This window comes from Crinia signifera, chromosome 2 (assembly GCF_055691185.1).
Source record: "Crinia signifera chromosome 2, ASM5569118v1, whole genome shotgun sequence".
Taxonomy (NCBI): domain Eukaryota; kingdom Metazoa; phylum Chordata; class Amphibia; order Anura; family Myobatrachidae; genus Crinia; species Crinia signifera.
In genome coordinates this window covers 372,874,306-372,895,701 of record NC_139218.1, presented here as the reverse complement: position 1 = coordinate 372,895,701, position 21,396 = coordinate 372,874,306, and the positions used below count along the sequence as shown (strand labels likewise).

The 21,396-nt window shown below is 41.7% G+C and overlaps 1 protein-coding gene across 4 annotated transcripts in view; it reads left to right on the top strand.

The window, feature by feature from the left end:
• The window catches only part of YAP1 (Yes1 associated transcriptional regulator), a 66,733-nt gene that overhangs the window by 36,890 nt on the left and 8,447 nt on the right, over positions 1-21,396 (top strand). For 2 of the 4 annotated variants that reach the window (XM_083170067.1, XM_083170066.1), the window contains exons 3-4: positions 3,797-3,909; positions 12,829-12,942. In XM_083170067.1, coding sequence (XP_083026193.1) covers positions 3,797-3,909; positions 12,829-12,942 — 227 coding nt within the window. The remainder of the gene's footprint in view (positions 1-3,796; positions 3,910-12,828; positions 12,943-21,396) is intronic. The other 2 variants (XM_083170069.1, XM_083170068.1) reach the window with 1 other exon arrangement.

Here is a 21,396-nt window from a genome sequence, read left to right as displayed (position 1 = left end):
CTTCCCTGTCCTCGCTAGCCTAACTGCACAAATAGACCGGTTTCTGCTGACCAATGATCAGCCCACTGAATTCCCTTGTGCAGATAAACGCCAACGACATGTTCTGCAGCCCAGTCTTACCGTTAAAACTGACCACAAATAAAATACGCATCCCAATGGACCAGCTATATTCCTTATTATTTATGATCAGTCATTTATATAGTGCGCACACACATTCCTCAGCACTTTACAGAGAATATTTGACCACTCTCGTCAGGGAAGTCGACGTTAAAGTAAGGACGACCGATTCCTTGGTTGAGTACAAGTGGTCAGAACATACAGCGTGCAATGCCGGTCATATATCTTCTGTGTGTACAGAACATATGTACAGGCGGAGGATCAGGGACTTCTGTATGAGGATCCCTTGTGCTTTGTGCACCACGCTGTGAATGCCACTCACAGGAACACCCTTATGTACAAGTCCATCATCTTGAAGACCTCTTATCCAGTGGGGTCTTTCTGTGAGCACACTGCAGTATTCTTAGCCCTACATGTGGGACAAAGTGTCTCTGTGGAATAAGCAAGCCTTCATTAGCCTAGTTCTCTTTCCAACCCTGATACCTTTTTACAGCAGTCTTATAAACAAGGACGCTTTATTCTTCGCTCCATAGGAGACACAAGTATGGGTCGTAGATTTGACAGAACAGTCAACAGTCCTTAGGTTGACCACTATAGGTAGACACGTGAAATAGGTGGACCCAGTGTGCTGAGCGATCATGCTTTAAGTATGTTTCCTGGTTTCTTGCTTCTGCCTTGGGCTTGCTAACTTAAATGGCTGTCTGGACTGGAGGTGGGGTATAGGGGGAGGAGCCTGGGCTGCCCGTAGGCAAAAGTTCTAACTGTTTGGTGCCCAGTCCTACATCCAACCTATACCCAGCATTAAGCCCTGTGTCTCCTATGGATCTCGAAAAAATCCTGAAAATAGACCACTAAAATCTTGGTTCTGCCTTTTGGCATTTCGTAAGCCAAGGAAAGGGTCTGGAGGTGGCGGAGAGTGATCTGCCACCTGAAATTTATTTATATTTGGACCTTTTTTCCGGTAAATTTGTATAGATTTACACCCCTTCTCCACTGCTGCAATAACCCGGGTTGTGGCTCAGTGGAAAAATGTCCCAAAAAATAACCCGGGTGCAGGGACCCAGGTAGTTAGCAGAGTCAAGACCGCTGCTGCGATATTGGCTTGAACCAGTGTTCATTTACCCATGTCAGACTCGTGTTTTTAGATCAAAAGTAAAATAAAGTGGTAATGGACACTAAAGGCCCATACGCACTGGGCGACTTTCACCTGAAAGAGGCTCAGTTTTGTCATTTGAGCTGCTTTCAGCTCAAAGCCGCCCAGTGTGTACGGGGTAGCGATGAGTGCTGATGTGCACTCCCGCATCATCACTGGCCCGGTCGCTCATCTGCTGGTATTACCAGCAGATTATCTACAGAGTGAATGGCTTTCCATGGTGTCCTGCTATGGAAAGTCCTCAACCCCGGGGAAAAACGCTCAGTGTGTACGCACTACGAGTTTTTCAGCCCAGCGATCTGAGAAATGAATGGAGAATAACATTGTCTTAAAAATGGAACTACTTTCTAGGAATGTGTTTTGTACGCTTTGAGAACTCTACAGTTTCTTCTCTTCACAACTGCTTGAATCCCATTATTTTCCAGTCATGATTACTCAGATGTTATAATTCTTTCCTAAAACTGTTTTTCTGTTATTGGCAATTCATGCTGGTTCTCTTGATGCTTTAATTCATCTTTGGGTTCAAGCAGCAGTAAACATAAACCAATGTGATTTATTGTGTGTTTATCATCATGACGTGTATGCAGTTCTAGCCTCTTATATGTCATTGTCAAGGCTCATGACTTGCAGCCTGGTCACTAGTCCCATTTGCGTGAGGCTTCAGTATAATCATCATTATAACATAATGTATCTGTTCAGCCCTCTCCCTTCAAGGTGATGCGTGACATTTAATACTATTTACGGTCATTTACATACTAGAAACAGAGATTAACATTTCGGGCCAGATGCACTAAGATTCAAAAGTAATAAAATGGAGAGTTCTAAACAACCAACCAACCAATCAGCTCCTGCCTGACTGGTTTCAAACACAGCCTGTGACATAAGTAGTAGCTGATTGGTTGGTTGGTTGTTTATCACTCTCCATTTTATCACTTTTGAATCTTAGAGCATCTGGCCCTTAAGCACTTTAAATAGATGTTCTCACAGCCCTCCTCTTGCATTACAGTTACCACTCGCTACCTCTCATCTATGCCCGCATCTCCTCTCTCCTGTGTCCATCCATCTCTATCCATGACAGTCTGCCCCTGGTAACATGCGGACATGTTACATTTGCGCTGTTGTTGTTTTTTAGTTATTGTTATGTTTAGTTCTGTATACCCTGTATTGTTCTAGTGTTTGCCATACTTATGGCGCCTCGAACCATCTGTTACACCTTTAGAAATAAAATGTACTAATAATAACTAACTATTAAGGTTTTATAGAGGGGGGAACCCCGTATGTTTATATTGCACGGTTTCACATTTTGGGGGAGATGCTGTAATTACAACAATATTGGTGTTTTTTTTTTCGCATTTCCCTCTTCACTGAAATCCAATAGTCAGGTTTTGACAATATAGAGTTGCGCCATAATAAGCTTGGGTTACTCTATAGAAGCCTATGGGTTTCTCTCCTTCATGGATCCCTCCCAGCATGCCTATCGGAAGAGCTCTCCTTTTGCGCTAATAAATGCATGGGTTAATGCATATGCGATTATTAACTGTGCGATACCCAGCGGATGCTGACGATGTGGGGTGGCATATGTTAGTGCATCCCCCCTTTGGCTGTCATCTCCTAAAGTGCATTGTGTTCCATATTGTTTAGAGCTGCCGGAAGGAAGGTTATTAGCTGCCCCTCCAACTCTATCCCGGCTCACCCTGTCGCAGCTGGGACTGCCGTAATGAGAATACTGGCCATCCACTTCCTCTCAACCTCTTGCCCCTCATGCCAATTGAGGCAATCATTACAGCCTCACAGCCTGCCCCTCGCTTACCTGGAACCCATCCAAGAAGTGAGATGCTGGGTGGGACTAGTGAATGGACCACCACCTGCCAGCATTGATAGAGTTTGGTCCATGCTCTCCACCCATTCCTCCGGAACCTCCTAAAGCCACCGGCAAGAAATCCGTTTGTGACCATGTCAACAGATCTGGCTGCTTGGTGCGTGAGTAGAATGGTCTGATCTCTCTGGACTTAGCTGGGTTGGATGATTACACTTTCCTTGTCCTTATCCACATTCAAACACTTTCTGTGAAATGGTTAGCCAAGCAAACAGTCTAGGCCAGGGGTGGCCAAACCTGTCCTCAAGATGTACCAACAGTTCATGTATATCAGGCAACCTGTGGATCTATAGTAGGAATGAATGCAGCAGGTTTGAAAATGTGACCGTATTAATGACTAAAGCTGTGCACCAGCTAGGTGATTTGGAAAACACAAAACGTTGGAAGTTCTTGAGAACTGGTTTGGCCACCCGTGGACTAGGCGCTACCATTTTCTTCCAGTCCTGCTTAATTGGTCATTTAAAATCACATTTTGTTTTGAGATCATCTACAGTAGTTTAATAGTTGATCCGGTTAGCTTTAGCCTGTAACTTACTAGACTGTATAAGGGAACAGCATCCTGGATACATTCTGCTTGTGTTACGAGCAGGAGTGTAGAATGCCTCTTTCATAAATCTCCACCTAACGCAATGTTCTGCTCTTCCTTTCAGTCATATTGAACAAACCACCACATGGCAGGACCCAAGAAAGGCAATGCTTTCACAGATGAATGTTACAGCCCCCACCAGCCCTGCAGTACAGCAAAACCTCATGAACCCAACTGGTAAGCCGCTGCTTGCATGCGTGTACGGGGGCAGATTATTAGTCTTGTGCAAGGGAAAATGCCACTTTGGGCCAAAGGGACAATTTATCATGTTGATTGTGTGATTTAGGATTATGTGCTTGTGTGCGCGTGACACCCCTGTGAAGAGGGAAATTTAGTTTTATGCGAGAGTGCTTTGCTTTGCCTTCACTGGATATGCGCAAACATGTCTCAGGGGCGCATTTTAAATTTTTGTAGAACTGTGTTCTGTGTTTCTTCCAGACAGAGATGGGTTTTCTTCGTTAGTTTTTTTGTCTTTGTTTTTGGGGGTGGGTGTTGCAGAGGACACTTTACCCTAGTCGAAGTACACGAACATCATCAGCACTCGCTCTTGTGCAGCAGCAGGAGGAAGCACCAGGTAGCCAGAATGTGAGCAGGATAGTTCAGAGCTTCCTGGCCAGAGCACAGATAGGGGTGAGCTGTAAGTTGATGTGTCTGTGTCCTTTGTAAACTGTTATAGAAAGAGAGACACACTCACAGTTCTCAGAAGTCCTGTCCTAAGTAGTACAGAGGCTGTTGCTGCATGTACTCTGTACAGTTGCATAGTAGGGGTGGGTAGGAGGACAAGTGGGGGCCTAGACTACTGGGGGCAAGCCCTCTCTCTCCTTATACATAATCTGGAAAAAACATAGATATCCTGCCCACATAAACCACGTAATGGTAGTATGTGTAACCTTGCCACTAACTTAGTATGCTCAAGAGCTACCAACAGTTCATCATGTATAGGTAACCTGTGGATCTATAGTAGGAATGAATGCAGCAGGTTTGAAAATGTGACCGTTAGTAATGACAACAGCTGTGCACTAAATAAACTGGAAAATGTGAACCGTTGGTAGATCCGGAGGACCGGTTTATCCACCCCTGCTGCTGCTCTAGAATGTGTTACTTGAATAGCATACCTCTTCTGGAGGTTTCTCGATACATGGGATGAGATGTGTCAATCCTTGGAGAGAGATAAATTACCAACCAATCTGTTGCTTTCATTTTACAGGCTGTGCTGGAAAAATGTCAAAAAGCAGATTTGTTGGTACTTGATGTCTCTCCAGGACTTGGTACATTTTTCGCCCATCTCCTGAAAAGTAGTGATGCAGAGAAGAGGCTGGTACAAAGTATCTGGGTCTGTCTGGTAGCATGCCAGGGGAACGCAGCCATGCTCCCAATATGTGACCATGCCCCCTTCAGCTGTGTGCCACTGCAACTACAGAGGAGGAGCTGGTATTTTCCAAACCCACACACCTCCACCTCATAAATTGCTGGCCCAGCATCTCTTGTGGCTGTCCCGCTATTAGGATCCTAGACCAGTAGCGAGATTCATATATTAAGCCTGAAGCTGTTTGAAGAAATGTCTGAATCATTCTATATATACATTATAAAGTCTCAAATGTCTGCAAAGCAGTTAGGAAGGCGTGTGAATTGTATGTCTGCAGATCTTTAGGTATTGTTGGTGTACTTGTCGTTGTTTTGGGGTTTGTTGACAGCCATTTTTATTTCTTAAGGTTGTATTTTTAAATGTTATATTTGCGTTTTGTAAACTCTGTCAGCTGGGAACCTCTTATCTAAAAAATAAATTCTATAAAATATATCTATCCACCTCTCCTAATGCTAGAACAAGCATGTCCAAACTGTGGCCCTCCAGCTGTTGTGAAACTACACATCCCAGCATGCCTTGTGATGGATACTTGTGGCAGCCTTGACTATCTCCAGATCCGAAGTGTATTGGAACGAAATCATTGGTTACTCATATATGATATTGCGCACGATTAATCGGCCTGTTGGGTCAAAATCGTGCGATAAAGAGCAATATCGTATTAGGGTATGGGCAACTTAAGCCTCTCTGAGGAGAGAGAGAGATATCTTAACCTTATTAAATGGACATGCAGAGTTGTTGCCATTGTTTTTCCAATCAGATTCTAACTCACTTTATAAAAGTGCTACATAACTTAAAACTAGCACCTGATTGGTTTAATATAGGCAATATCTCATGTTGTCATCTGTTGAAACGCTGATACATCTGTTCCTGGTTAATACTCCGTATACTGGATCCAGCTGACTATTGCGCGTCCATATGCCTTTGTCTAAGGCCCAGAGGCCTTTACTGGGATTAGGTTTATCATAGGCTGCTTTAATTCCGTTGTGTTTGCTATGTGTGATACTGTGTTTTGTCTAGCAGCCTGGTGTTGATATGTGAAAGGCTTGTGTAGTGGGAAGGACGCTGGGTCTCCCTGATGTTTCCGCAGCCGTGTCTGTTCGCATTCTAGAATGTCTTCATTTCTAAATGAATAAAGAAATTGGTGGAAAGCAATTTTGGTGGGGAGGGTGAAAAATATTTTTGTGGAAATACTTAGACATGTTCTAATGGAAAATCTGAAGGCTCATTATGCTGGACATATAAGTCTACAAACAGAATCATAACCGGAGCAGTCGTGTGAGAGACCAGAAAGATTTCCTTAAGACTACTTCATGGTAGATTTTCTAATGGGTGGTGTACACACGGTGCAATTCCTCTCCTATTCAATCTCGATTTGATCAGGATCGAATTGCATGGTGCAGTGTACACATTCGTTTTAAACTATATAGTACAGATCTGTACTATATAGTTTTGCCTCTAGAGTCATCTTTTTTTTCTATTCCATTTTGATGCCGCGTGATCGCACATCGGGATCGAAAGCTTTTCATTTCCATTCGATTTTGCTTACATGAGCAAAATTGAATAGAAAAAAATAGGCTACATCGAACCGTGTACACCCTACAAAGCTTCTAAAACAGACCAGTGGAGGTGTTCCAATGGCAACCAATCTGGTTGTCTTATTTTTAGGAGTGCGAAAGAAAAACAATATCGTGAATGCAAAATTCCTGCTGTATTGTATCCTTGGAAGTTGAAAAAATTGCATCTACAAGTCTGTAAGTTTAGTATGGGTGCCATTGTTAACCATGGGTCTTTAGGAGTCTCCATACAAAAGCCATGTAGACCGATTTTATTGAAATAAGCTTCAATGAGTTAAGAACTTTGTAGATTACTGTAAAACATGGCGGCCTCGCACATTTTGGGGAACTGGCGGACTCATGAGAGACTCACCCATCCTCCAACTCCCACAGTAAGCCAATCAGACGGGCTTGACGCATAGGTATTGACCAGTGGCGAGCAGAACCACAGTGATACGATTCACTGTCCCATGTTTATGTATCCTCCACCTGCAAGCTCCTTCCAGGGTCTCCCAAAGGATAGGGGTAGAAACCAGGTAAAGTATGCTGTGAAAGAAGTGTTTTAGAAACTCACTAATATAGTGAAATTGACTTCAAAGAGCTAAAGTCACCTATGGTGGATAATAGTGAAATCTCTGAGCTTTTGCCCAGGAGAGAGAAAGTTGTTACTGAGACTATAAAAACAGGTTTGTCATATGTACAAAGATTGTGACTAATTAATATCCTTTGTGCTCATTTGCTCCATTTGTATGGAAAATGTCCCTTTTGGGTAGATAGCACTTGATTTTAGAACAAACTTTAATTGAGTAGCTACTGTAACCCATGGCAACAATTCACTTCCGCTTTTATCAGTCTAGTGTAGACTGACAAATGTAAAGAAATATCTTGATGCCAGCCCATCAAAATGGGCCAATAGCAAAACAGTGATGTCAATGCCACCAGCTGCACTTGTTCTAATTGAGCAGACCCATAACTGCGCCATCTAGTGGCCACCGCTAAATGGCGCTCAATGGTGCAATTAAAGCAAATTTATCCCATAGAGGTAAGGGCAGTGTTAACAGTTTATTATAGAAGATGTGATACAGCAGGCTCATACGCCACTTCCATAAATGATTTGCAAACAATCCTTCTTGGGGGTTATGGAAAATTGTCCTAAAATGTGAGACTTGTGATAAGACCATATGGATAATGTTGTATGTTTACAGCTGCTGGTATTATACACCGCGTAAAAGAGAATAAATGTGTTACATGTATACTATTCAATAGCCTTTTGCTATATACCTCTATATGTCTATAAACCATTATTGCTATGGCTAATGCTGTACTTCCAGTAGTTTGCACACAGCTGGGATTGTTAAGCAGTTGTTTAGAGTCAACAGGGTTTCATGTATTTATATATGGCAAGATTGCATTTGTAGAGTATTGTCTCTATATTTCAGTATGTTTTGTAGGTGTCCATAAGACTACAGCATGTAATTGTTAAGCTGAGGATTCTATAAAGTGGATCCACAGTAGTGTACTGAATGCGTTTCATTGTGAAACTCTTAACTTCATCTGAGTCATTCCACAACAAAACGCATAGAGTGCAATACATTGGGACTAGCATGGATCCTGGCTTAATAAAATGCTCTTAATATTCATGTTTCCCAAATGCTCATTTCCAAGACAGTTTGCTGTTTGTACCATTTTGGTGCCAATTCAATAAGCCACCAGGTCTCCGTAGTAGATGAACCCTAATGTGTTCTATTTCCTTATCATCCCGGGATTGAAGCTTCTAATTCCAGGATTAAATCCCCTATTTTTTAAAACAGGCAGCGCTGAGCATCTTAGTATAAGACTCAGTGCCTGTCGACACACTCTCTTGAACCTGGCGCCCGGCCACCAGCCCGCTTTGACACTCCCAGCTGCCCACCCACTGGAAATGGAGACTCCTGCTGCCTGCCACCCCTGCCGCAAGTGACCGTGCAGGGCATGGGATGGGGAGGATTGGCGGGGATGGGATTAGTAGGACTTTTCAGCAACATATGCGGAGTGGGGTCATTTATTTTATTACGGAGGCCAATCCCGGGAATCCTGGGTTTGAGCATTTTTCAATCCCGAATCCCAGGATTGAAAAATTGCCTAGTTACGAGGTGAACAGCTTGGATACTAACAAGTACATGAATTCCTAATTTTGAAATGCAAATTGCATAATTATCTAGGAGATGATATTAACTTGCAACCCAGTGCTGCCAGCTGTTTGGCATGACTCGAGGGAGGTGTAATCTGGCTGAACGCGTATAGTGTATTTTTATTTTACAATAGATGTCGGCTTGTGCGTTTTTTCAAGGCCGGACACAAATATATTTTTTATGGATCATACGTTCCCCAATTGTTGGCCGGATAGAGATTATTTGTAATGACCTACTGGACAGAATTGTGTATGACTCAAATCTGAATGCTGAGATAGTCACTCTCTGCGAGCTTTGTAGGGAGGGACTTTTACAGCTGCACTACTGTATGTTGCACCACGCTGACGTTTGTGTGAACGTCTTGTTTGTTGGCTTGTCATATTGTTTATACAGAGAATCTTCAGCACTGCCGATTGGCCATGTCACAGTCATGACGGCATGTTAATGAATCAATGTTCTTATCCCTGTAATTATGCTCTTAAAAATAAAATAGTACCCTTGTGGCTGCTTGAGTCAGCCCCTTTTCATACAATTCCCTGACCTAAAATTTTGTTTAATAACATTTACCCCCACATAAATGCCCTTTTTCGCCAGTGTTTTAATTATCTCAATAAATCTGAACTACTGTTCTGAGTCTTTAACTGAAAGGTAACCTAAAAGGGAAAATACCCAATTAAATATAATTAATTAGTTCAAGGAAATGCAGGCACTAGTAGGCGCATCTGCTTGCACTGCCAGATTTCCTTCTCTTGTAAGAACACTGTCTGATTCAGTAACAGGCAGGACTTACTGCCTGCGGATATTGAATTTACTTCCCTGGTGGTAATTGAATAGCTTCGGGGCACTTAACCTGGAAGCTATGGGTTGCCATGGCAAATAATTAAATTGCTGCGGGCATGTAATCCAGGGCTAAGTCCTGCGACAAATTTCAACTCCCCCTTTTGAATACAACAGTATCCACCACCTAATGGAAATTTCTAGAACCGAAATAAGAGTATATAATGAAATGCTCATTTTCTTTAACACCCCGCAGAGGTGTAATAAACATTGCTATTCTGTTCCCAGCGAGAAACCTCTTCATGTTTTTGGGTAGGGGTAAATTTTAAGTATGACTGCCTGCAGCATATTCACAAGGCTATCATTTCAATATTTAGGAAAATGTTTTAAATTTTTTTTTTTTTTTTTTTTTTTAATGCCATTGACTTGTGAATGTTTGTTATTGGGACATTTAAAAAAAAATTAACAATAATCCATTTTTAAATACTGGCAATACCCACGGCATTCCACCACTCATTGAGATGTTTTTTGTTATGCCATGATAGCTTGTGTTAATTGCTATTCAAACCTAGACACATGGCATTCAGTGGACTTTCCTATTCAGCAGGTGCTGTATTCCAAATTGACAATACATAGAACCAGAAAGTAGGGTAAAGGCGCAGTCTTTCTGGAGAAGTCCTTTATAATATTGTTCCCATGTTCACAGGATATTTTTTTGACCACCTTCATTTAGATTTGTTTTCCCGCCACTTTCTGTTTATTGACCTTTTTGGACCTTGTAAGAGTTTCCTCAGAATTTTAAGTGTAGTGTATCTTGGTCAAGTGTTGGCATAAACACCTATAAGGACTCCTAGGTAGGTTTTTACACAATATTATTATGTACAATATGTAATGGTCATTACTTTAATTCAGAAGTTTGTCATTCAAACCTATTTCATGGTATGCAATGGAACTCTGTTTATTGAAACTTCATTTTGTATGCGTTATTTTTACACTATGAGGGTATGCAATCCAGGATCACGGCTGTCGATCCCCGCCGAGGGTCGTGATCCTGGCCAGTTTGCGGTCTGATCGACTGCAGAACAACAGGCGGAATTCAATGTCCCGCCTGCCGCTCAGCGGAAAGGGGGCGTGGCCGCAAAAACGGCCGTGGATTGGCGATCTGCATCCGGGATTGCAACAATCCATGGCCGTTCTACTCAGAAAAGGCCCGACGGCTTCTAAAGTCGGTCTCGTTCTGCCGTAATCCCGCTTCAATGCTGTCGCTAAAGACCGCATTGAATAGGGAGCCGCCGCTCTTTCCCACGTCGGAAAAAGCGGCGGCAGATTGCATACCCTTCCTAAACTTAACATTAATAAGTTCTGTCCTTCTGGTCTAACATGTTTAATAGTCTTTACAAAATTGGTTTGGGCATGTTAATTTTTGAATTCTGCAAATTAGTTCCGGACTTCATTTCTAGCTTGAGAATTTTTAACACTGTTGTGGCATCAAGGGTTTGCCGATGCCAGAGACTCTCTCTTTTTGGGGAGTAAAGCGGCTAATCTGTAGGTTATAGGTAGGGGATTGTGTGAAGGAATTGATTACTTGAGAAGCCGTAACATCCCAAATCACGCATTTACAGGTGAGGCAAGTTCCTGACAGTTGGTTGTCATTGTGAGAAGGTTTAGCATTTCTGTAGATTTTTTTCTGAATTATCCCATAGAACAGTTTTTGGAGAGATTTTATAGTTTTAATTATTCACTACTGTAACCCTTGTAGTTCCTGCCCATCTTGGTTTCTTTCCTGCAAATGTAAAGCACTTTGAGTCCTATTTGCCTAAAAGTGCTTATTAACCCTTGGAGTGACCATGTTGCTTTGAGAGATGCTGAAAATATCTGCTAAAAATGCCAGCATCGCTCAGTGTTATTTTAGTATCAATAAATACAAATACAGCTAAAGGTGCCCATACACATTGCGATTTTAAAATGTGTTTTGAACTTTTTAAAGTTCAAAACTCATCGCTTTGGTTGCACCGTGTACCTGCGGGGATGTGATGTGATGCGCGTCCCCCGAAGGTACAATATTGTATAGCACAAGAAGTATCTGCAGGCGGTACTTTTTGTGCTATATCGCATCAGTTTTGTAGTACATGCGATGCGATGTCCATTCAGAGACTATTAACTTAAAAAAAAAAAAAAAGGCAAAATCGCATACGCACAGTACATCGCATCCCCTACAAGTGCCAAAATCGCATGGCACAATGAAGTACAAAACGCACTTTTAAATACCATATATACTCGAGTATAAGCCTACTTTTTCAGAACATTTTTTATGCTGAAAAAGCCCCCCTCGGCTTATACTCAAGTGAGGGTCCCCACTTGAGTCAATACGTTTTCCCAGTTTTTTGTTGTAAAATTAGGTGCCTCGGCTTATATTCGGGTCGACTTATACTCGAGTATATACGGTACATCACTATGTAAGACCATGTTTTTCCCCCAATGTTTTTGCCATGGTATTCTGGCTTCCAGACTTTAGTGTGCAACTTTTGGAATAGACATCCCCCTATTTACAGAGCCATCACTCACTACCTCTTCTGTTATACTATACAGCTTTTATGTAGAAATGTGAATTATACAGGGTTGCGGAGCAAATTTGTGCAATCGTAGCTGGTAAATAAGTCCGCCGATCCACCTGTTTGTACTGTAGTATGGTCTTTTTGTTTTAATGGTTATGCCATCTAGGTCCTGTAATTAAATTAGAGATTTTGAAATAATAGTAAGCATAGTTTTAATAAAGATAATATATATACCCTAATTTAAAATAACAAGTGATTTTTTTTTATTTATTTTTTTAAGGCAGAATTTTAGACAAACAATTTCAATAACTAAAGTGATCCCTGTTTTAAATACAGGCTTATTCCCTTTAGCATTTTTGGCATCATTGAGCATGCTACGAATGAAATGTGTAGCTCTGAAGGGATTTTTTTTTTTCACATGTATTTTGGCAGATGTTGGTGCACATCAGTAAACGGTTGCACCTAAAATTTACATCTGAAAGTCTCCGTTTTTGTCTTATCACTATATTTACGTTAATTTTTTATAAATAAAACGTGAACAACAATACTAAAGTATTGTTAAAATATATATATATATTTAATTATTGACTAACGTAAAGTCTTGCGCATTCTGACAGTCCCATTAGGAATGCTGCTTAAGATTAATTATTTTTTTTTAATTATTTGTGTTCTAGGTCCACTTCCAGATGGGTGGGAGCAGGCCCTGACTCCTGAAGGGGAAATCTACTACATAAACCATAAAAACAAGTCCACATCTTGGCTAGACCCACGGTTAGACCCGCGCTTTGGTAAGAACCATTCTGGTTGCTTTGACTGCCTGGTTCTCCGTATTCAGGAACTTTTCTGTTGTAGTGCATGTTTTAGATGGAAGTCATTTAGTTTTTAGATCCCCTTGTATGCTATGTTTTAAAGGTGGTGATGGTGGACCAATTTGTACAGCTTTCTCCATTGTCTTGACTCTTCCACACATAATATCTCCAAATAATGCTCAAACCCAAGAACACTAAATCCACGGGGGGAATTCAATTGTTCCATTAACACAATAGTGTTAACTATCTAATATTTATTGAGCTTTTTTTTTTATGGGTGTGTTTAATGTTCCTGTTAGCTACTTTTCTGTTCTGTACACTTTTCCAAAACTCTGGTGGTTTATCTCTTTATTGACCTTCTTGGACCCTGAACTACATAACATTTCATTTGTCAATTTATATTTTTCACCTACTTTTGTATGTCAAATATATTATGATTTATTATGACTTCTGTCTGTGTGTCCCATATCTGATCTGGTGGCATCTTTCCAATAACTGTGAATATGAAAGGTATTTGGTTGTGTATGGAGCTTGGATAACAAGCAGTGAGCTTAATGGGTCCATACTTCTGGCAAATAATGGTGTGATTTCCCCTTTTGTCAGTGCCTGGGTCGGTGAATTGAACATGTCGGAAATCCTTGGTTTTGCAGATTCTGTCAAAAAGTTTCAATTGGGGTATTTTTAAAATGCTCTTTGTGCCACCACCGATCATCAATGTCCTCTGACATATTTATGATGATATCTCCTTTTTTTAAATATTTTTAGAAGATCCATCATCTTTTATCATCTGACAATTTATGGACAAATAATTAATAATGTTCTGCTTTTGTGTTTCTCAACACCCTATAGTTCGTGACTTTTTGTTTGCACATTAAACTTGCTGTCAACCTCTTGACCATTTTTCTAGTCTACCAATGTCCTCAATCAATTTATTTACCCCTTTGCCCCTGCCCACACTTGATGTTTCTCCTTTGTGTAATCTGTGTATAGGTAGACACCTTAACTAATATTTGTGTTGTATTTAATAAAGATACTAAAGAGCATGGAGGTCTCCACTGGTAACCATTCCCTCCTCAGAAGTTTCTACATTTATTTACATTTTTCGTCCTATGACCAACAATCCTATCCATTCGACCGCCTTTGAATTAATTCCAAAACCTTCTAATTTATGTAGCGACCTTTCATCTGGAAGTGTCAGGGGCCTTTAATATAGTCTATATTTGGTACATGACCATTCTGCCCTGATTATTTACCACAGTCCCCATGTCCTAAATGTTCTCATATCTGGACTTAATGATCCTACAATTCGGTTTACCATGCTTAGTGGCAAGTCTTTTCGCTTTTTTCACACAACGGGAGAACAGGTACTATTTTTTTCAGCCTCTGTGTATATATATTGGCTATAACCCATAAGGCCACAACAATTTGTTCACTTTTAGGGCCAGATGCACCAAGCTTAAAAAAGTGATAAAATAGAGAGTGCTAAATAACCAGCCAATCGTCTCCGAACTGTCATTATTCAAACCCTGTCTGTTTCATGGCAATTAGAAGCTGATTTACTGGTTGTTTATAACTCCAATTTCCTCACTTTTTGAAACTTGATGCATCTGGCCCTTAGCGTTGAGCATTCTTGTAGGATCTACTGGTAATTGTCTACCCCCTTTTGAACTTCCTGCTATGAATTCTGAGAATTATTGGGGGCATGGTCGGTCAACCTGACCCTCTTCCGCCATCTTTCAAGTTAACCTATTGTTTTTCTTCTTGCTAATGTTGGGTCCCTTTCCCCACGACTGTACCATCTTCTCTTCAGCTTGGTCTTGTGCATTGATTTCTAAGCCTCATATTTTTGCTTGATTTAGCAATTGCTACCTCCTTTTTGGAACCAAATTGTCTTCAGTCTCCCAACCTGCTAAATGCAGAGGTCTGTTGCTTATTTTTATATAATATTGTACTTTTTTATTTTTCCCACTGTTCCTGCCAGAGGATCACTTCACATTTTCCATTCTCCTAAATGTCAGCGCTCCTAGATTCTAACACCTTTTGTTTATGCGTGGTGTGAGTCAGTCTTTGTGATGAGCACTGATCCTAGGTTCTCACCCACTTGTATCTGATAGCTTTTATTAGTGCTTTTTATGTTAGAAGGGACAGAAGAGATGCATTTTAATTGCACCTGTTTGGCATTATATTAATTCATAATAATAAGTAGAAGACCTTTTCCCAGTAAACTAGAGCACTGTATTCATTGTAGATGCCGTTTATGCAGAAGTACAAAAGACCATCCTATGAGGGTGGGGTTACGAAGCCTCACCATGAATGTGGCAGCACTTTGACTACAAACTTAGGTGTTTATCAGACTTCAACCTTCTATGGCCCTCAATTATCTATATAGTTAGTGAAATGGGGAATGGTTCAACCTGCTCAGATGAGCACCTTTCCAGGCCTCCCTGCTTTGCATACTTTTGCAGAGCAGGTTGCGCAGGCCTGGAAAGGTGCTCTGCTGCTGTCAGTGCACTGTTGCCACTGGCCCCTACTATGGGTCTCAAGTTTATGACATGCTGTGGCACCAGCTGCACCTGCCAAGCCATAGGCAAATCCAAGAAGGGTTGGTGGTGGAGCATTCCTCTGCTTGGTATATGTCCTGTGGGGGGAGCCTCTGCTGTGGGAGTGTGTCCTTCTGGGTGAGCCTCTGCTGGATGTGTCCTATGTGTGGGTGATGGAGAGGTAGGGGGGATAAATGGGATGCATTCTGTGTGCGCTGCTCTGACTGCTGTCAGTATATGGCATCCCAGCATTGGGAGTAATTTTGTGCTCAGTCACCTGTGCTGCCTGTGAAGCATAGGTATTTGTGTAGCTATGTATATACATGTGCATGTAGTCATGAAATGTTTTGGGTGAGATTTTCTTTTGAATAAACCCTTAATCTGTGTGTGTGTGTCATAATGTGTAAGTGGCATTACTGTGGACATTATGTGTAAGGGGCACTTCTACTGTGGGCATTCATTATATATAAGGGGCACTACTGTATTGTGTATATGAAGCACTACTACTAATGTGGGCAATGGGTATATATGCTGCTCCACTACCCTGAGCATTGTGGGCACTAGTGTGTGGTGTAATGCATGTAAAGGGGGGCACTACTATGTAGCGTAAAGTGCATAAGAGACTGTGCTATGGTTTGGCATAATTTGAAATGGGGGGTACTGTTGCGTCCTTCCTTGTCTGGTGTCCGCTGCACCGGTTTACAGTATTGTAAAGGTCCCCCCCCCGACCAAAACTTACTTCACACTTTTAAGCTCTTGGTAATTGTAATACCAAAATAACTATTAGCTCTGATGCAGAACATTGTCTCTCAATAAGGGGTTTCCATGACCATATCTACGGGGAGATAGCTAAACCTTTTATATAGAAATAAAATGATGCCAAAAGTGTCCAATCCGTTTCTGTCATTTATCTAGCAAAGACTATATATAATGACATTTAAAAGCTGACTGGTTGCTTTTGGGCATCTTCTCTACTTTATCTCTCTCCAAGACTTTATACATCGTCCCAGCAACATGTGATAAGAAGGAATGAAATATTTAGGGCCCAAGAAGTATGAAGAGTTGATGAGGAAGGGGAGAAGAACATCGTTTGGGAAATGAAGACTGAAGCTAAGGAACCCAATGTGTCAGTCAGCTCCTTGAATTAATGTTAGCAGACCAGGAATATTATGCTGTAGTAGACTATATAACATAAGGAACACAATGCATTGTGTGCAGAAGACGAACAGTGTAGATTTTCCTCACCGCCTTGGTCTTCTTTCTGGCTTAGTACTACTTGAGTACCTGAAAGTTATGTAAAACTCCCAGATATGAGGGGCACCTCGGGGGCATTGAAGTGGAAGGAGTAACATGTTGGAGAGTTTTGGTTTTGTCGATTAGTGCAGATCCGCGTGCACGCTAGACCGTTCTAATGCAGCAGCGTTCAGGCCACACGTGAGGCCCCCGGCCTGCAGTCTAGCTGGAGTGGTTACAGATGTGGAGCGATTATATTTAGGTCTTTGGCAGTTTAGATTTTGCTCACTTCTAGAAGTCAGAGTGCGACTCCGGGATCAGCCATTAGAGGAATTTGCTTGAGCGTATTTCGCCCTGCAGAACTGCTAACATCTCATTATCTCTTGGTTGTAATTACTGTTTGCTGCACAATAAGCGTTAATTATCACTTGTGTTTCATTCTTCTCTGTACACATTCTTCCCCCTTCCCTTTTATCTAAATGAGAGTAAAACCTTATTTGCTATGATGTGGGTGGTATTAATTGGGAGTCTTGTATTTTTTTTTTTTTTTTTTCAAAGAAATTTTATGTAATAATTTGGTATTGTTACTACCCCCCATATCCTCATTTTCCCCACTTACGTAGAACAAAGCTTTGTTTTCCTGTCTGTTAGGTCTATGCTGGCTGCGAATGGCTCCTTTTTTGCGATCAAATCCTTTCCAGATTTGCAGAGGTTCTTTATGGATATCTGATGAGGCATAGGGGTGTATTCAACGATTTGTACGAGCTGTGGCAGCGAGCAGTGCTGACCGTTCGCTGGTACAGCTCGCAGGGTCCGTATTCAACTGACCCCCCCCCCCCCCCCCCTGCACACAGTTTCCCCCTTGCCGGCCGCATTGAATGCGGCCCATAGACTAAACCCCAGACTACAGTAATCATACAATTTGTAATGAACAAGAGACTCTACAGTAATGACGAAGATCATTTGCATGGTCTAAGTACTCCAAGGGCCTGATTCGGACTAGCGATGATCTACTGTGCTTTCTTTAGTGATTGTAAATGTATTGGGTGGCGACTGGGAGAGGTCTGTTTGGTCTCACAGTAATGGTCCTTCTAATGAGTAGTTGGGTCGCGGGCATGTCACTAATAGTAGTTGTGAACTCGGAGGTGGAATTGCTCACATTGCAACCCATACTCGCACCTGATTGTTGTGTCTAAAGGTGCGTTAGGGTTAGCCATTGACCATTGATGGTTACAATTCATCATTGGTTTAGTGGCAGAATGAGAGATTGTTACTGTTCCAATGGTACAGAGCTACCTGGTGGGTTGTTTTTGCTTCTTTTTCCCTCCTAATTAGTACAGGGGAATGGAACCTAGCTCTGTCCCCCAATTCACCTGCAAAACCCCACCCCTATGTTCTGATTGCCCCACAGACCAGTCAATGAAAACGTTCCGTCAGCCCTGACCCAGGCCCGTTCTCGTATAGCTTGACCGCAAGTCACCAGGCGGGATTCATTGTCCCGTCTGCCTATCGGCTAAAGGGGGCATGTCCGAGGAAACGGCCATGGATTGTCGAGATCCAGCCGTGATCGCGACAATTCACGTCAGTTCTCGCCAAAATGGGCCCGGCAGCTTTTAAAGTTGGGCCCGTTCTGTCGATCTGCCTCTTCAATGCTGTTGGTCAAGACAGCATTGAATAGGCGCCTGCCGCTATTTCCCCTGCTGGAAATAGCGGCAGGGATTGAATACCTGTTAATCCTTTGATTTATATAAATTCAAATATAATCTTTTTTACACAACATTTTGTATTTACTATATTCCTGTTATTTCCTGTATATGGTCATTATGATAAATACAAATGTTTGCTTGGGGGTTGTTTGTTTTACTAATACTTTATCAACCATTAATAGTACCATTAGACTTTATCTGATTTCATTTATTTGAAATCTTTCAATAAAATCTTGTGGTGTGTTTTTTTTTTTTTTTATATATATAGCTTATTATTTGTATTACATCTAAATAGATAGAACACATTAATACATACAAAGTACACTCAAGGTGCCCATACACGGTACAATTATTGTATGCAATTTGGACTAGATTGCATCGCATACGTTTGTAATGCAATGAAATGCAATCTAGTACAAAAAGTACTGTGCGATGAGAAGTGTGACGGGAGTGTGCATCTCATCGCACCCAGCAATAGTACCGTGTATGGGCACCTTCAGTGATACATGAAATTTGAAAATAAGAACAAGTTAATGTCTTATTAGAATGAAATAAATCTGAATGGTAATGCAAAAGCACTGTCTGACAGAGAGACACAGAGACACACACACACACACACACATGAGGAGTTAAGTGTTCGCACTGGGCATGCCACTGACCTCAAAAAAACACTATTGATGGTGACCCTACACAAATGACCATCCCTAAAATGCACACAGGCCTCCTGGTATGGTCATTGTAACCAGTGCATTGAGCTCTGCTGGCTCGTGTGACTGATGACCACATTTATGTACTTACGAGAGTAAATTGGTATGATCCATTGTAGTTCACATTGTGTCTTGGATAAGCATTAGTGGTAAGGTCTGCTGCCTTAGCCGAATCCATATGTTGTACCTGGAATACTAATATTGTGCAGATCTAATACAATACATAGTCAGTGGCTGGTGAGGCCAGTACAGGAAAGCCCTGTGCTGGGCCCACAGACACCAGTTGAAGTGAAGAGCCAGGGAAGCTTGTGTTAGATATTTAAATAGCTTTTAAGAGCCCTCAAGTAGTTTTGTGGTGTTCTTTATTTTTCTGTTATCAGTGTTGCTTGTATACCTGCTGGTTTGTATGAGGCTTGACCAGCTCACCACTGACCATACGTACATCACATACACACAGAACCTCCCAAGCTTTCATACACACAGGTGAATGTTCTTCACTTATAATACCACCATAGAATGCTCATGAAAATCAATTTGCTGAGGCAGAGACTGCAATGTTAGGTGGCTGTCTACCTCTGGCAGGTGTCCAGGCATCTGATGTCATGGTGTCCTGCCGAAAATATAACTGCAAGAGAAACTCTGCTAACCCCCCTCAGCAAACACTGCGTTCTGTTATATGAATAGACCTTCTCTCACATCATTGAGAAAAAGAGCGGGTGGACGCTAAGGCGATCCCTCTAATGCATGACTAGCCCATTCTGTGTCATTCCTACGCCCCCTTTGCCCAACAAGATGCGTGGTTGTGGGTTTTCTCTGGGAGTGGAGGAATGTGAACTGTACTAGATGTTAACAGCTGATAGGGAAACTATTACCCACACTTATGTCAGTGCTGAGATACAGAGGAGAATGTGCTAGAATCTCCAGAGCAGAGAGCTACAACCCGGACAGGAAAGAAGAACTGCACAGGTAGCGAGGTGCTAGAACACAATCAGGCCAGCATACGTGTACATGTGCACAAAACTGTAAATGTTTATTTGTAAGACATTGTATATGTTGTGGCAGGTTGTGCATTACTATTTATACCCATCTGTAAAATGGGAATATAGCTTCTAGCACCTCAAGCACAGATACAGGCTAAATATGTAGGGCCGAGGGGTTGTTATGGACGTGTGAATGAGCCCTTTGTTTTACACAGCTGACCTGTATCATTACAGCGAGCGCTCAGAGTAATCTTTTTGGACATAAATCCTTTTTAACAGTATTTGGCAGTCAGACCCTGTTGGGTTTTCACATTTTTGTAACATTGTTGCTGGTTATTACAGCCGCGAAGCTGCAGTTTTGCAAACTGATTCGGTATAGCGGATCAAAGGCGTCTAGATGCACAATCACGTGGTCAACGGCTCTTGGTGGACCTCATCTAGTTAGGCGCCTAAAGATGGTCAACAGCGTATAGATTGACTGTAACGAAAGATAGGTGCAAGCGTTAGGTAATAGTCAAGTATGATAAAGGTCGGTCTAAATCCCCCCCGCCCCCCCAAAAAAACAAACATGAAAAAGTCATGTCGACCTTTTGACTGTCGATCACATTCCCGTTGACTTAACGCTTGCGTCTATCTCTCATTGCGGTCGACTATCTTTAGGTGTCTAACTAGAGGCATTCGACCAAGAGTGGTCAACTACGTTATTGTCGATCCAGACGCCATTGATCCGTTGCAAACCTGCAGTACCATAGGACTTGCAATGTTCTCCTAGAACTTATGTTGATGGAAAAGTATATGAAGTCCATGAAGAGCATATACCACCTTAAGCTGGTGATGTAATTAATTTTGTTTTACGTATTATCGATATTAAGTTTGTTTCATATTCAGCCCTGTCGGCTAGACTACATCATGTGTACTTTGGATGCTATTATCATGGTTGAATGTTATGTACACTTCAAATGATTTGTCTAACCTCTGGTTACTTTAGGTACACTGTTCGTCCCCATCTGCAACTCTTATTCCTGGAGTGTGTGTACTAAAAATATTGTTCATTCTAGCACCCTGCTCCTTGTAAAATCCTTGTAGTTCCACCTTCCTGCCTGGGGTGTCAATGTCTGCTGTGGTTCTTCAAGAACATCCTGCTATGTATCTCAATGTTGAGATAGAAACCAGACTCTTGTAGAAACACCACAGCAGACAGAGACACCCCAGGCAGGAAGGTGGAACTACCAGGGTTTTACAAGGAGCAGGGTGCTAGAATGAAGAC